Here is a 17800-nt window from a genome sequence, read left to right as displayed (position 1 = left end):
TCTATTAAATGCCTGACAATTCACACCTGAATGTCACTATTTCCCTGCCAGGCGACTCCATGAGGTACCATAATGGACGCCCATTCTCCACCCGGGACAAGGACCCTGATCCTCTGGGGATCCACTGTGCAAGAGCCTACATGGGAGGCTGGTGGTACAAGAACTGCTACAAGACCAACCTTAATGGTCTTTATGGCATTAACAGTAATAACCAGGTAGGATTATGAGACAATGGGCCCAGACATGCTGGATCTCTTTGTGCTTGTTTTGTTTATCTTCATTAGTCGGGAGAAAGTGCCTCTTTGAGGGCCTGTGTAGTAATATAGTAACCCATCCATGACAGTCTCTACCAGAATAGATACACTTTACACACTTTGTCTCTGAGAAACGCTAATAATAATAATAATAATAATAATAATAATAATAATAATAATAATAATAATAATAATAATAATAATAATACAAGTCCAGGAAATGGCAGCACACAATGAGAAACACTAATATAAAAAATAAAATAAAAAAATAAAGTAAAAATAATATTAATAATAATAATTAAAATACTATGATAATATTATATTACAAGTAACAGACACACAACCACACACACACACACACACACACACACGTGGTAACAGACAGATACACACACAGACAGGACGGCAGACGGTGAGAATCGCTAATAATAATAATAATAATAATAATAATAACAATAGTAATAATAATAATACAAGTCCAGGAAATGGCAGCAAGCAATGAGAAACGCTAATAATAATAATAATAATAATTATAAGAATAACAATAATAATAATAATAATAATAATAATACAAGTCCAGGAAATGGCAGCAAGCAATGAGAAACACTAATAATAATAATAATAATAATATGATAATATTTATAATACAAGTCACAGACACACGCAGACACACTTATAATTATATTTTAATTATTAGCGTTTCTCATTGTTTGTTGTCCTTTGTCCTCTCCTGGACTTGTGTATGTGTCTGTGTCCAGGAAAGGACAAAGGACAACAAACAACGAAAAACATATAATATTAAAAATTAAAGTCAAATTCTATTAAAAGTAAGAGAAAAGGGAAAAAGCTCTCCGTTGAGTCTTAATCAGTTTTCTGTACAGATCATATAGAAGAAAAAAAAGAAGAAAATAAATAAATAAAAATAGATAAATAAACACTTTGTCTTCTATGATACAGCAAACTAACCAAATATTATCAATGTATGTTTCCTTTCTAACAGGGAGTCGTCTGGATAGACTGGAAAGGTAAAGACGTCTCCATCGCTTTCACTGAGATGAAGTTCAGACCGTCCAGATTCTCTCCTGCAACTCACGGCTAAGAATCATCGGTCTTCATCGACTAACGAGAGTTAAAGATCCAGAAATCCAGAAGACGGTGGATCTCACAGTTGCTGCATATCACTTTCCAACTGAAATTGCATGTACAGTGGTTTTGATAGCGATAACTATCAGTACATTTGATTCAATGTGCAACCTTTTTTTCTAATCAGTCTAAAAGTTTTTATTGCAACTTTTTGTATCCTGTTCTACTGTTCTGCCTGACCCGTCCATTCCAACAGTTATGTTCTGACTCTAATATCTTCTTGTGCTCCATCATGGTATGCCACCCACTACTACTGTAATTGAATATGCACTGTCTCACTCCATTGGAATAAATGTGGCTAATGTGGGTCTGATGTGTCGTTTTTTGGTGAACTGAATTAAAACAACCAACTCTTTTGACGCAAAAAAAGTTTCTTCATTCTCTGAGATACAAGACAAACAACTTCACCAACTTCAGCAATGGCGGGCGGTGCATTTCACACTTAGGCCTTCAGTGATGTCCAACTTAGTCAATAAATACCTTTCATTATGTCAGCATTTATAACACCAGGACTGGAGAGTAGTTAGAAACACACTGAAGCACTACTAGGCATTGCATCACCTCAGTTGTTTACAAAATGGGCTATTATCCGGCGCATCAGCAATTAAAACATATCTAATATGCTACTGTCAAAACTTAAAAATAAAAGGGTCTTTAAAATTATCTTTCCAAAAAGTTTTATTAAATGAGTCCACAAAGAATATGCAAGCTTTAACAAGATTGTACAATAAATTGCAAAATTGCAGTTTAATATCAGAAAGACACTAACAAGACGGCCATACTTTGGCGACAGCGACACAATAAACAAGTCTCTTTGTGAAAAAACGTTTTCATGTCAAAACGTGACGTATATGTGACCTGTTGCTGTGAGTACAACCACACAGCTGCGCCAACGCGCCAGATTATTTACATACCGTTAACAGTCCCGACCGGGGGTGACTCTGTTGGTCTGCACTGCCGTGGCTCAAACTAGTAAGTATCCATAATATTATATATATATATATATATATTATATCCAATCACAGGACGCGGAAATGTCACATTCAACGTGAGGCCAGCTAGAGCATAGACATACATATATACATATATATATATATATATATATATATATATATATATATGTATATATGTCTATGAGCTAGAGCAGTAGTTCTCAACCTTTTTGAGTCGCGACCCCCAATTTAACATGCATGTTGTCCGCGACCCCCGCTCACTGAACAGAATCATGCACAGTTCAGATCACCCAAAAAAGAAACAAAATGACCAAAAAACGGAACCAAAATGACCAAAAAAGACACAAATTGACCACAAAATGATCAAAAAAGACATAAAATTACCAAAAAAAGCCAGAAAATGACCAGAAAAGACACAAAATGACCAAAAAAAGACACAAATTGACCAAAAAAAGACACAAATTGACCAAAAAAGACACAAAATGACCAAAAAAGGAAACAAAATGACCAAAAAATGCACAAATTGACCACAAAATGACCAAAAAGACACAAAATGACCAAAAAAGACACAAAATGAAAAAAAAAAAACCCACACAAAATGACCAAAAAAAGACATGAAATGACCAAAAAAGACACAAAATGAAAAAAAAAAAACCCACACAAAATGACCAAAAAAAGACATGAAATGACCAAAAAGACTAAAACACATGAACACTTTAACACAGTGGAGACAGAGCTGACTTCCAAAATGATTTGGCGACCCCCAGAAATCATCTCGTGACCCCAATTGGGGTCCCGACCCCAAGGTTGAGAACAGCTGAGCTAGAGGGCCTTACTGACACAACTCGTGATCTGATTGGCTATCGCAACTATCTATCAACTGTATTTGCCCGTTCACTTACAGTGAACAGACGCCCGCATTGTTGATTCTGAAGGCCCGGGCAGATTTCATACAGCCTGGCAACATGAGATAGCTGAATTCTGATTGGATAAAAACTCTAACCTAAAAACAACAGCACTGGAAGGAGCATAATATGACATGAGGAGAATATGAATACTTTTAGATATTTAGGGAAAGAAAATGAAAAATTAAATTAACCTCTGGTTATGTTAGGCCAGCAGAGAAGGCCTTGCGTCAGCTGGGAAGCCTTATCGAGCCATTCAGCAAGTCATGGCCATGTTTATCACTCTGTTGTTGCATTCATCTCTTTATCAGATACGTAGACTTACAAAATGTTTAGATGTCCTTGATTTTAGAGAAACACCAACAATGAATGAAGCCAATGGGCTAACAGACTGATGATGTGACTATAAATGGGGCTAGTGGTGTGCTGACAGCCTTTCTGCAGCAAGACACCAGCAAGAAAACACAAAATGGCAACAGAAATACCAGTGATCACTGTGGGAGCAGTGTTCCTAGTTGTGCTGCTGTTGATGGTGCTGATCAACATTTCTGGACAGAGAGAAAGAAATGTACAGGAAGGCCACAAGAGAAGTAAGTCTACAGGTCGTTGTCTATTTGTTGCCTTTACATGTACACTACCGTTCAAAAGTTTTAGAACACCCCAATTTTTCAATTTTTTATTGAAATTCAAGCAGTTCAAGTCAAATGAACAGCTTGAAAGGGTCCAAAGGTAAGTGGTGAACTGCCAGAGGTAAATAAAAAAAGGTAAGCTTAACCAAAACTGAAAAATAATGTACATTTCAGAATTATACAAGTAGGCCTTTTTCAGGGAACAAGAAATGGGTTAACAACTTAACTCTATGGAGTCTTGGGCTATTTTGTCCATTTTTTAATTCTTTTCATGTCTTTGTAAGTCATTTTGTGTCATTTTGTGTCTTTTGGTGTCTTTTTTGGTCATTTTGTGTCTTTTTTTAGTCCTTTAGTCCAACATAAAATGTGATTTTGAATCACTATCATGCTCAATAAAGAATTTTAAATGTTGCAAATGTGCATTAACTTTTCCAGAATTTAATTGAAAATTATGCAGTTTAATGTTTCAATGTACTCTATACAATGTAAATTAATGCACATTTGCAACATTTAAAATTCTTTATTGAGCATGATAGTGATTCAAAATCACATTTTATGTTGGACTAAAGGACTAAAAAAAGACACAAAATGACTAAAAATAGACACAAAATGACAAAAAAAGACACAAAATGACTTACAAAGACATGAAAAGAATTCAAAAATTGACAAAATAGCCCAAGACTCCATAGAGTTAAGTTGTTAACCCATTTCTTGTTCCCTGAAAAAGGCCTACTTGTATAATTCTGAAATGTACATTATTTTCCAGTTTTGGTTAAGCTTACCTTTTTTTATTTACCTCTGGCAGTTCACCACTTACCTTTGGACCCTTTCAAGCTGTTCATTTGACTTGAACTGCTTGAATTTCAATAGAAAACTGGAAAAATTGGGGTGTTCTAAAACTTTTGACCGGTAGTGTATATATCATAATTGTGACTTTAATTTGTCCAGGAAATATGCGTCACTTGGGGGTTTAATGAGTTCAGGTGAAGCATAAAGCTGAATATGGGAGATTCTAGAAGATTTAAAGTGTTTGTTACACGGGTGTCACCATAGGTTCTTATGGGTTAATGACAGCTAGAACACCACTGAACTTGATTACTTGATGATAAGTTAATTCTCTCTTGGTTTTACCTTTGCTTTTTCTCTTAGTTGACTCTGGGCTGCTGCAGTACCTCTACCAGTTCCTTCCCTACTCCGTGTCTCCTTCCCTCCCAGGTCCTCCTAGTCGTTTCCTCATTGGAAACTTGTTGGAGCTGACACATGAACACCTGCCGATCCACCTGACCTCTCTGGCTCAGCGGTACGGAAACATCTACCGCCTGAAATGTGGAAACACAAGTAATCATCCCATTTCAGATTGATGCATTTGGCACATTGTATCATATCACATTCTGACTTATAACAAACGTTTTTAATACAAAAGTGTGTTGTGTTTTTTCAGCCATGGTGGTACTTAATAGTAGTGAAGTCATACGAGAAGCACTGGTGAAAAAATGGTCAGATTTTGCTGGGAGACCAGTTTCATATACAGGTAAACAACTCTAACTTCTTTTGCAGTAACAGAATACATATTTATTATTATGTCCTTATGACCTCTCCTTACCAAGGTTATTATAGTTAACGAAAACTAACAAAATAACGAAAACTAGAATTGAAAAAACATTTTCGTTAACTGAAATAAAAATAAAGAGAGTTTTTAAAAAAAATGATAACTAACTGAAACTGTATTGTGTGGTTAGAAAACTAACTAAAACTAACTAAAATTATAGTGAAAATGTCTTTTTTTTTTCATATTTTTGGTTGATATCAAACCTTTTTCATTTATCTGGTTTTATGACTTAATAAACTTATTGGGGCTGAGATTTATTGTGACCTTATTGAATCTTGCACCGAAACAAATACCTCATTACAAAAAACTAAAACTAACACTAAAACTAATAAAAACTAAACTAAAACTAAGCATTTTCAAAAAAAATTAAAACTAATTAAAACTAGCAAACTCACTCTAAAAACTAACTAAAACTAACTGAATTTGAAAACAAAAATTGACAACGAAATTAAAACTAAAACTAATGAAAAATCCAAAACTATTATAACCTTGCTCCTTACTTGCACCAGGTGATATTGTGTCTAATAAAAAACAAACAAACAAAATTTAAACAAAACAAATACAAAGGTGTAGAACATCTATAGGGATTTTTTGAGTTTGGTCTTAAAAGTATTTAAAGAGGAACATGATTCTTTTAGATGTTTTATGTCATTCCACTGCACCTTGATAAACAAATGAGAATTTTTGTTTGCATCTCCATAACATACACTACTGGTCAAAAGTTTTAGAACACACCAACTTTTCCAGAATTTAGTTGAAAATTATGCAGTTTAATGTCTCAGTGTACTCTGAAATTAATGCACATTTGCAACATTTAAAATTCTTTATTGAGCATGATAGTGTTTTGAAAGTAAAAAAAAGATTCAAAAACACATTTTATGTTGGACAAAAGGACTAAAAAAAGACACAAAATGACAAAAAAAAGACACAAAATGACCAAAAAAAGACACAAAATGACAAAAAAAAGACACCTAAAGACACAAAATAACAAAAAATAGACACAAAATTTAAAAGTAGACACAAAAATTTAAAAGTATTTAAAGAGGAACATGATTCTGTTAGATGTTTTATGTCGTTCCACTGCACCTTGATAAACAAATGAGAATTTGGCAACAGAAGTCCTACAGAAAGGAATATGTAAATCATTCTTTCTTCTTGTAAGATGTGCATGATAATGAGAATTAAACTATATGTCCTGATGACCTCTCCTTACCTGCACCAGGTGATATTGTGTCTGGGGGGGGGCACACCATCTCTCTGGGGGACTATAACGAGGAGTGGCGGGCCCATCGCCGCCTCGTCCACGGCGCTCTGCAGCGCTGCTGCCAGCAGTCGCTGCACGATGTGATCGAGAGGCAGGCGCTGCGTCTGAGAGAGGTACGCTGCAAAAAAAGAAAAGTTGGGTCAACTCAAAATGTCAAGGCAACAAACTTCGATAAAATTTTAAGTTGGACAGTTAAACTAAATATTTTAATTTTTGTTTACGATTGTAACGCCGCTATGAAATGTCAGCTAATGTTGTGACCACAATTTTGAGTTAGCATTGATACGCTAATGGCTACTCTTGTAGCTGTAACAAGCAGCGCCGCTAGCATCAGTTAGCCGCTAGCATCAGTTAGCCGCCAGCATCAGTTAGCCGCTAGCATCAGTTAGCCGCTAGCGTCAGTTAGCCGCTCCCCCAGATTGTAACACCGCTATGAAATGTCAGCTAATGTTGCGACCACAATTTTGAGTTAGCATTTATACGCTAATGGCTACTCTTGTAGCTGTAACAAGCAGCGCCGCTAGCATCAGTTAGCCGCTAGCTTCAGTTAGCCGCCAGCATCAGTTAGCCGCTAGCATCAGTTAGCAGCTAGCATCAGTTAGCAGCTAGCATCAGTTAGCCGCTAGCATCAGTTAGCAGCTAGCATCAGTTAGCCGCTAGCATCAGTTAGCCGCTAGCATCAGTTAGCAGCTAGCATCAGTTAGCCGCTAGCATCAGTTAGCCGCTAACATCAGTTAGTCGCTAGCATCAGTTAGCAGCTAGCATCAGTTAGCCGCTAACATCAGTCAGCCGCTAGCATCAGTTAGCAGCTAGCATCAGTTAGCCGCTAGCATCAGTTAGCAGCTAGCATCAGTTAGCAGCTAGCATCAGTTAGCCGCTAGCATCATTAGCCGCTAGCATCAGTTAGCCGCTAGCATCAGTTAGCAGCTAGCATCAATTAGCCGCTAGCATCAGTTAGCCGCTAGCATCAGTTAGCAGCTAGCATCAGTTAGCCGCTAGCATCAGTTAGCAGCTAGCATCAGTTAGCCGCTAGCATCAGTTAGCTGCTAGCATCAGTTAGCAGCTAGCATCAGTTAGCAGCTAGCATCAGGTAGCCGCTAGCTTCAGTTAGCCGCTAGCATCAGTTAGCAGCTAGCATCAGTTAGCCGCTAGCATCAGTTAGCTGCTAGCATCAGTTAGCAGCTAGCATCAGTTAGCCGCTAGCTTTCGCTAGTGACCGAATTTCACCGCTTTCCCGCATTTCCCAACAAAGAAATAAGAGTTATCAGAACTATTGTCCCTTGTTGTGAACCCCAACTTAAAGATATAAGTAACAACAACTCACCAACTTGTTTTTGAGCAGACAACTGGCTTCCTTTGTTGTGCTAACTTACATTATTGCCCTTAATGTCAATAATTTATATTTAAGTTTTACCAACTTAAATCACTGTTTTAGGCCAAAAAATACAAGTTGGCTTTTTTGCAGTGTACAGATACATGAAGAACACACTGCACACCAGAGGATTATTATAGGGCCTTATCTGGAGAACATAATGGCCTGTTCTGTGATAGCAGAGATCCAAATGTTGGGGTATTTCCAGAGATAAAGCCTGGTTTGTTCCCTGTTTAGGTTCTGATGGACTATCAAGGCAGAGCTGTAGATCTCTCTGAGGATTTCACAGTGGCAGCCAGTAATGTTATCACCACTTTGGCTTTTGGAAAAGAAGTGAGTATCTGCCTTAGCTCAGTTCAGACAGAAACTGTCTATGTTGTTTCTTTTACAAGCTTGCATTACGTACACTACCGGTCAAAAGTTTTAGAACACCCCAATTTTTCCAGATTTTTATTGAAATTCAAGCAGTTCAAGTCAAATGAACAGCTTGAAAGGGTCCAAAGGTAAGTGGTGAACTGCCAGAGGTAAATAAAAAAAGGTAAGCTTAACCAAAACTGGAAAATAATGTACATTTCAGAATTATACAAGTAGGCCTTTTTCAGGGAACAAGAAATGGGTTAACAACTTAACTCTATGGAGTCTTGGGCTATTTTGTCCATTTTTGAATTCTTTTCATGTCTTTGTAAGTCATTTTGTGTCTTTTTTGGTCATTTTGTGTCATTTTTTTAGTCATTTTGTGTCTTTTGGTGTCTTTTTTTGTCATTTTGTGTCTTTTTTTAGTCATTTTGTGTCTTTTGGTGTCTTTTTTTTGTCATTTTGTGTCTTTTTTTTTGGTCATTTTGTGTCTTTTGGTGTCTTTTTGTCATTTTGTGTCTTTTTTTTGTCATTTTGTGTCTTTTTTAGTCATTTTGTGTCTTTTGGTGTCTTTTTTTTGTCATTTTGTGTCTTTTTTTGGTCATTTTATATCTTTTTTTAGTCCTTTAGTCCAACATAAAATGTGATTTTGAATCTTTTTTTTTTACTTTCAAAACACTATCATGCTCAATAAAGAATTTTAAATGTTGCAAATGTGCATTAATTTCAGCGTACACTGAGACATTAAACTGCATAATTTTCAATTAAATTCTGGAAAAGTTGGCGTGTTCTAAAACTTTTGACCAGTAGTGTAAGTTAATTCATTATGTACTATTCTGTTACTTGACGGTGCATTGCATCTGAAGGATATATGCAAATATAAATCTCTGTTTTCCAGTATGATAAGAGTTCTGTGGAGCTGCAGCAGCTGCACAGCTGTCTGAATGAGATCGTTGCTCTGTGGGGCTCCTCCTGGATTTCTGCCCTGGACTCCTTCCCGCTGCTCCGAGTCAGTAAAGGTTCACTATCTCAACTAAAGGCCACAAGAAGACTAACAAACATCTTTTAAAAGAGATTTCACACGTTATGTTATTTGTTCTCCCAAAGAAATTACCCAATCCTGTGTTTGCCCGTCTCCTGAAAGAGGTGGCTAAAAGAGATGAACTCATAAAAAAACATCTCAACAACTACAAGGTGAGTAAAAACAAATGCTGAATAAATAAATGTTAAAAATCTGTCAAAAAGTGTCAAAATCACACTGGTCAAATCAGGAAGTTATGACTGTTAAACGAGATGTTATCTACTAATGCTGAATATGAAAATAGCTACTCGGATATGCTATTATAGTGCAAAGAAAGAGCAAGTTTGAGTAATCATCTCATAAATTCACATCATAAACAAATTTTAAATCCAAGTTCTCTTTGGGTATTCATCCAGAAAAGCTCTGTTATTTTCTGATTGTTGCTTTGTTATCTGAGCAGTTACAAGACAAAAAAAACAAGGATGCTATCACAGGATTCCTCCTTCAGGGCCTCGACAAACATCCCAACACACAAGATGGAGTTGTAAGTAATAGTCGTCATTTACCAGTGGAGATCAATTTAAAATGTTTACTTCTTTAAATTAACTTATATATATATACACTACCGGTCAAAAGTTTTAGAACACCCCAATTTTTCCAGTTTTTTATTGAAATTCAAGCAGTTCAAGTCAAATGAACAGCTTGAAAGGGTCCAAAGGTAAGTGGTGAACTGCCAGAGGTAAATAAAAAAAGGTAAGCTTAACCAAAACTGGAAAATAATGTACATTTCAGAATTATACAAGTAGGCCTTTTTCAGGGAACAAGAAATGGGTTAACAACTTAACTCTATGGAGTCTTGGGCTATTTTGTCCATTTTTGAATTATTTTCATGTCTTTGTAAGTCATTTTGTGTCTTTTTTTTTGGTTATTTTGTGTCTTTTTTTGGTCATTTTGTGTCTTTTGGTGTCTTTTTTTGTCATTTTGTGTCTTTTTTTAGTCCTTTAGTCCAACATAAAATGTGATTTTGAATCTTTTTTTACTTTCAAAAAACTATCATGCTCAATAAAGAATTTTAAATGTTGCAAATGTGCATTCATTTCAGAGTACACTGAGACATTAAACTGCATCATTTTCAATTAAATTCTGGAAAAGTTGCTGTGTTCTAAAACTTTTCACCAGTAGTGTATATTTATTTATTTATTTATTATTATTATTTTTTTTAACTATAAATGACATGTCTTCATGTCCTTCAGCTCCTGACAGATGTTCATGTCCACATGGCCACCGTGGACCTCCTCATCGGGGGGACAGAGACCACTGCAGCCTGGCTGAACTGGACTGTGGCCTTCCTGCTGCACAGACCAGAGGCAGGCATCTCTTTCCATAAAACACAACAGAACACGCTGCAGAGTTACACACTCTGAAGTTTATCTCAGTGTCTCTCTACTCTGCTGCTTTGATCTCCAGGTGCAGACCAAAGTGTATGAGGAGTTGTGCACCGTGTTAGAGGGTCGATACCCCAAATACAGCGACAGACACAGACTTCCTGTCCTGAGCGCTCTGATCAGCGAGGTGCTCAGACTCAGACCGGTCGCCCCGCTGGCGGTTCCACACAGAGCCATCAGAGACAGCAGGTCAGCTGGACCACAATATGCAGTCAAAGAGAAAGAATTAGAAGATTTGTGGTTCTGAATTATTGGGATAATTTGAAAAAAATCTTGCTTCCTCCAAACCAACAAAGTGATGAATGAATAAACCAGCCAAACCGACCAACTATGCACAAACTACAATATAATGGTTATATACTGTAGATTAAGTATGTTGCAGTATTGACATCAATAGTTCCTCTTGTGATGAGTCAGCGACTATAGTGTACACCAGCTATTCTCAACCTTGGGGTCGGGACCCCAATTGGGGTCGCGAGATGATTTCTGGGGGTCGCCAAATCATTTTGGAAGTCAGCTCTGTCTCCACTGTGTTAAAGTGTTCATGTGTTAATGTGTTTTAGTCTTTTTGGTCACTTAATGTCTTTTTTGTCATTTTGTGTGTTATTTTGGTCATTTTGTGTCTTTTTTGATCATTTTGTGGTCATTTTGTGTCTTTTTTTGATCATTTTGTGTCTTTTTTGGTCATTTTGTGTCTTTTTTCGATAATTTTGTGGTCAATTTGTGCCTTTTTTGGTCATTTTGTGTCTTTTTTTAGTCATTTTGTGTTTTTTTTTGGATAATTTTGTTTCTTTTTTGGGTCATTTTGGGTCTTTTTTGGTCATTTTGTATCTTTTCTGGTCATTTTGTCTTTTTTGGTCATTTTGTGTCTTTTTTTTATCATTTTGTGGTCAATTTGTGTCTTTTTTTTATCATTTTGTTTCCTTTTTTTGGTCATTTTGTGTCTTTTTTTAGTCATTTTGTGTTTTTTTTGGATAATTTTGTTTCTTTTTTGGGTCATTTTGGGTCTTTTTTGGTCATTTTGGGTCTTTTCTGGTCATTTTGTCTTTTTTGGTCATTTTGTGTCTTTTTTTTATCATTTTGTAGTCAATTTGTGTCTTTTGTGTTCATTTTTTTTCCCTTTTTTTGGTCATTTTGTTTCTTTTTTGGGTGATCTGAACTGTGCGTGTGAGATTGTGGTCAGTGAGTGGGGGTCGCGGACAACATGCATGTTAAATTGGGGGTCACGACTCAAAAAGGTTGAGAACTACTGCTGTACACAAAGGCCTCTTGTTTAAACACTAACACTATTTTTCTTTGCATTATAACAAATGTATAATTCCTACGTGTGTTTAGCATTGCAGGTTACTTCATCCCTCAGAACACAGTCATCATTCCTAATCTGTATGGGGCTCACCATGACCCCACAGTGTGGACCGACCCATACAGCTTCAGACCAGGTAGAGCTCTGACTCTGAGGTGAATTGCTTCCTTTTACTCGGCTCAGCAGATCTCAAATAAAGTAGCTACTCTTTCTCTCTTTCAGAGCGCTTCCTGGAGGGAGGAGGAGGCTCCACCCGGGCCCTGATCCCTTTCGGAGGGGGGGCCCGGCTCTGCTTGGGGGAGTCTGTCGCCAAAATGGAGCTCTTTCTGTTCACTGCCTACTTGCTGAGAGACTTCCAGTTCCTCCGTCCGGAGGGCGAGGCCTCGCTGCCCGACCTGAGGGGAGTAGCTAGTGTTGTACTCAAGGTCAAGTCCTTCACAGTGGTAGCACGTCCAAGACCCGGCACCAATCTCTGAACAGGCTGTACTGCTTATTTGTTGCTTAAATATTGAGCGTTTGTGTGAAAACTACTTTTTTTGCATGTAAAAATAAGTACAGAACCTTCATGTCAAAGTTTCTCATCAATACTTCTTTTTGGCTGTAGCATTGGACATCCTGATTAACCCATTGACGCCTAAAACTGCCTGTAAAACCTCTGGCCTATTTTAAAATAACCCCCTAAAACCTGAAGTTTTTCTGGAAATTCAACAGAAGTGTCAACGCTTCTACTAAATAATAGATTTTTCAGCCTCTGTAGCAGATAGAAATGAAATTCAACAAGTATTTGAGAGCTTAAACAAATACTACAAAACGACGTATCTGCTTTCCAGGCTTCAATGGGTTAAAACAGTCTTGTAATAGATAGATGGATGGATGGATGGATAGATGGATAGATGGATAGATAGATAGATAGATAGATAGATAGATAGATAGATAGATAGATAGATAGATAGATAGAATTTGGTTGTCACAGCAGTCCGGTATTCAAGTACAATAAAATACAATAGAATACAATAGAATAAGATACTGAGGTAGCATAAATAAAAACAACAATAGAAAAAAACACAGAATAGAACAAGAACACTTAAGAAGTTAATAAAAAAGAAGATCAGTTGGTAGGATGGCAAGATGATGGTAATTATACTGATGATATGATGGCAACAATGCTATAGTGAGTAGATGGTATATAATTGTAATAATAGTACAGTATATAGTATATAATGTGTAATAATAAATAAATAAATAGTAACAATATAAAATAAAATTAAATGGGTTGTAATGGGTTCATAACTCTATATTGAAATGATCAACTCAGTTATCTCATAATAACAAGTCTTAACCCAAATGAGACCGAAGCAAACAGCATTAAAGTTATATATGCAGATATAATGAGCCTTAACATCACCAGTGGAGGGAATTACAGGAATTACAGGAATTACAGGAATGGTCAATGAGGTGATCATTTCTCCATACCAGAAACAGAAAGTGAGGAGCCGTCAGAAGGAAAGTTTGAACAAATGAACTGTGTTCAGGGGGAATGAAAACATTAATCAACCCAGGGTTTGTTTAAGTTACTTAAACTGAAACTGCTCAAATACTGCAGTGAAAGTAGAATATCAGCCATATAAGAGTGACAGCACCACCCAGTGGACAAACACAGAATATACTACTGAAACTGAAATAACTTCCCTCCTGTGGAAAATGTTCAGTTCAGCTGCTGAGGCACTTCTTGTACAAGTTTCTGCATTTACACACATTTGATACAGAATTTGGCATTTATAGAGAAGTTGTACCAATCACAAATCTTAATTTACTAATTAATTAGATATGTAATAAATAAAGTAATGAATTAATTCATTGAAATGATTACATTACATTACATGTCATTTAGCAGACGCTTTTGTCCAAAGCGACTTACAATAAGTACATTCAACCTGCAAATACAGTGTATAAGGGTTTAGAACATTATGATATATAAAGAGTATATAAAGAATATAAAAAATATAAAAAGCATGTCTTCACACGATATAGGGATGAAAACGGGTGTGTAAAATGACAGTAGGTGGTTATTGTTGACGTTTTATTTTTTAAATGTGTTACTATTTTTTCTTTTTTGTGTGTTATTGTTGTTTGTTTATTGTTGTCTCATTATGACTACATGGGTGTATGTGTACTTATGTGTTTGTAAGTTAATAACAAGTTATGTGTGTTAATAATGAGTTTATAAACTACATTACTATGTGTTATACATACATATATATAAATATTATTGTTATATAACTGAATATAGTAAATTAACATAGGGAGAAGGATTTAATAAGCTTTGACTCCTTTTGAACACAAATAAGTGTTGAGTCTTGTTGTTGTTTCATTTGTGTTGTTGTCTTGTATTTATTGTTGTTCGTTTGTTTTTAAATGTTCATCTTTTATTTTGTGTTCAATTAAATTCTCAATCAATCAATCAATCAATCAATCACTCAATCAATCAATCAATCAATATTTCCATGCTCAGTTATGTCTTGTTGACGCAATTTTGGGGTTGATACCAATTGTTGCACAGATTTGTTGCTGGGGACTAACATTATTGTACCTGAATTGGGTTTATTGAATCCACAAGAGTCTCATTTTTTCAGCCATACACAATTTATGCAATTCACAGTCTGTTTCGAGACCCCAAAAAACATTCAAATAAAATAGAGGAAAATAACACATTTTACTTAATGAGGAAAATCTGAGGAGGGAAGGCTTGTGGGTACCATAGAGCCCATTTTCATTGAGATGTCTTGAGGTCAGAGGTCAAGTGATCACTTTGAAAATTGCCATGCTAGTTTTTTTCACTTGCTCAAATAGAGCCTAACTTTGGAGCATTATTTCATCCCCTTCCCCAAAATATTTTCTCAAATCAACATGGGCTTCTCATTGGCTGGTCACGGGCTGGTGAGTCATTTCCTGAACACTTGTTTTTGAAGAAAACTTCTCCCTTCAGATGATTTAGCAATAACGTCAAAAATATCCGCAATGACATCTGAGAGAAGAATGGATTGCTTTTTATTTTTAAGACTTTGTCTACTTTGTCTCACACAGGCTGCAGATGGACTTCAGGCCTCTGGTAATTACATAATGTAGAAAATGTTCTCTTGTTAATCTGTTTTATGTTTGTTTTATGATATGACTTAATAACTCTAGACTCTCTGACCTTATTTACAAAATGTTGCAATGCTTGGATGTAAAAAAAAGAGGTAATTTTACACTATTAAAAATACTTAAACTGAATGTTTACAATACATATAAAAGTGAAACCTATTGATAAAATTACTCAAGTACAAGTGAACTTACTTGTAAGTACTAAAAATGTACTGATTTAAAAAATAAAAAGGTCAGTTAAAGTGTATTGTGACAAAATGTTTCTGCATTACATCTAAACTAACAATAACTAACAACTGGACAACGCAGCGGGTGCAACAAGCCCAAAAAATGAAATAGCCTGCAACTTCTTATTGGAAAAAACAACAACACAGATTAAAGTTACCTGCCTAGCAATGTAGATGTTCTCAGCAGTAGGATTGTTCTCGTACTCACATGTCTGACAGAAAGTCTTGTGCACCTTAAAGTCTTCCACAATCTTCTCCATGTCCATCTTCTCAGCTCGTTCCTTCTCATAGCGTGATATATATTTATATAACCGGTCCACTCAGCCTCTCTGGTTCCACGTGAAGAAGAAGTTTATCAATGAACACAGAAGTCATCACTTGTAGGATTCAACTTGAGCATAATAACATGAAAGTCATACCCAGCATGCACCTGTTCAGACAGGGATGTGTATTATTTTTGTTATTATGATGTATTATGATGTTATTGTGGTGCACAACATAATTCTTCTTCTTTTAACTATGTCAAGGAACAATATTGCTTACTTTAACTCATTTATGCATTTTTCATTATATTGGAGAGGCAGATTACATAAAGTTTACTGATGCAACTGGATATTTATCTAAGTACTTAAAATGTATATATCTATATATGTGTGTGTGTGTGTGTGTGTGTGTGTGTGTGTGTGTGTGTGTGTGTGTGTGTGTAAAATTACTGATTAAAACTACTAAAGTTCCCAAAAACTAGCCTATTCTGTTGCAGTTAAAAAAAAAAAAAAGTAAATGTAACTGCAGACTTGTGATTCAATCACTTGTTTCAAGCAAGTCCCAAGTCACTTTTCATTGTGCAAGCCGAGTCAAGTCAAGTCGCAAGTCAAGCAACATGACAAAACATAATTATTCAACTGAAGTCCGTGGTTTGCAGCTAGCGTTAGCAACGGACTAATTTGAGCTTACATCAGCTACAACAGACAGGTACCGATCCGGTGAGTCTTCAAATGATGAATTCAGTTTGGTGTTGTTGTTGTTGTTGTTGTTGTTAGTCTGGCTGGCAGAAACATTTTGAGCAGTTCGCCTTGACATATGAAACTTTTGTAGTGACTTGGTAAGGAGATATTATGATGATGATGATGATGATGATAATGTGACCCACAGACCTTCAGGTGAGTTTGACTGACAGGATAGTCATCCAATCAGGACATTCCCTGTGTTGCTAGGTAACCAGTGATTCCCAAAGATCCAAGGGGGGTCGCGAGGCCCTCTTGATTTTAAGGGGTGTGTAATAAATCTAATGTGTTGAATATAGATGAGTCAGCATTTATTTAATTAGTGGGACAAAAACAACTAAATAAGGGCTACATTAAACGTTTATTCATTTATTTAAATAGAAAAATCACTCTAGAAAAGTTTAAAATAAAGGCTATATCGCGAGAATAAGGACATGTGTAACATCCCTCCTGCAGTATACACAGGTAACCTCACCTAGCGGTAACCTCACCTAGTGGTAACCTCACCTAGCGGTAACCTCACCTGGCGGTAACCTCACCTAGAGGTAACCTCACCTAGTGGTAACCTCACCTAGAGGTAACCTCACCTAGAGGTAACCTCACCTAGAGGTAACCTCACCTAGTGGTAACCTCACCTAGCGGTAACCTCACCTGGCGGTAACCTCACCTGGCGGTAACCTCACCTAGAGGTAACCTCACCTAGTGGTAACCTCACCTAGAGGTAACCTCACCTAGAGGTAACCTCACCTAGTGGTAACATCACCTAGTGGTAACCTCACCTAGAGGTAACCTCACCTAGTGGTAACCTCACCTAGAGGTAACCTCACCTAGTGGTAACCTCACCTAGAGGTAACCTCACCTAGTGGTAACATCACCTAGTGGTAACCTCACCTAGAGGTAACCTCACCTAGTGGTAACCTCACCTAGAGGTAACCTCACCTAGTGGTAACCTCACCTAGAGGTAACCTCACCTAGTGGTAACATCACCTAGTGGTAACCTCACCTAGAGGTAACCTCACCTAGTGGTAACCTCACCTAGAGGTAACCTCACCTAGTGGTAACCTCACCTAGAGGTAACCTCACCTAGTGGTAACCTCACCTAGTGGTAACCTCACCTAGCGTTAACCTCACCTAGCGGTAACCTCACCTAGCGGTAACCTCACCTAGTGGTAA

General features: G+C 36.7%; 2 protein-coding genes across 2 annotated transcripts in view; both read left to right on the top strand.

Moving 5' to 3' along the window:
• tnxba (tenascin XBa) overlaps positions 1-1763 on the top strand; it is an 11806-nt gene extending 10043 nt beyond the window's left edge. The window contains exons 14-15 of the mRNA XM_059339925.1: positions 52-215; positions 1255-1763. Of these exons, the coding sequence (XP_059195908.1) occupies positions 52-215; positions 1255-1353 (263 nt within the window). The 3' untranslated portion in view covers positions 1354-1763. The remainder of the gene's footprint in view (positions 1-51; positions 216-1254) is intronic.
• Positions 1764-3724: 1961 nt separating this feature from the next.
• On the top strand, positions 3725-12876 carry LOC131975913 (steroid 21-hydroxylase). The gene is made up of 12 exons (XM_059338736.1): positions 3725-3845; positions 5034-5222; positions 5326-5415; positions 6716-6870; positions 8367-8462; positions 9382-9492; positions 9591-9677; positions 9965-10048; positions 10758-10871; positions 10972-11138; positions 12285-12388; positions 12475-12876. The coding sequence occupies exons 1-12, from the start codon at positions 3725-3727 to the stop codon at positions 12726-12728; spliced, it is 1572 nt and encodes a 523-aa protein (XP_059194719.1). The 3' UTR covers positions 12729-12876.
• Positions 12877-17800: the final 4924 nt, after the last annotated feature.

The sequence above is a fragment of the Centropristis striata genome, chromosome 8 (assembly GCF_030273125.1).
Source record: "Centropristis striata isolate RG_2023a ecotype Rhode Island chromosome 8, C.striata_1.0, whole genome shotgun sequence".
Lineage (NCBI taxonomy): Eukaryota > Metazoa > Chordata > Actinopteri > Perciformes > Serranidae > Centropristis > Centropristis striata.
This window is presented reverse-complemented; position numbering and strand designations above follow the sequence as displayed.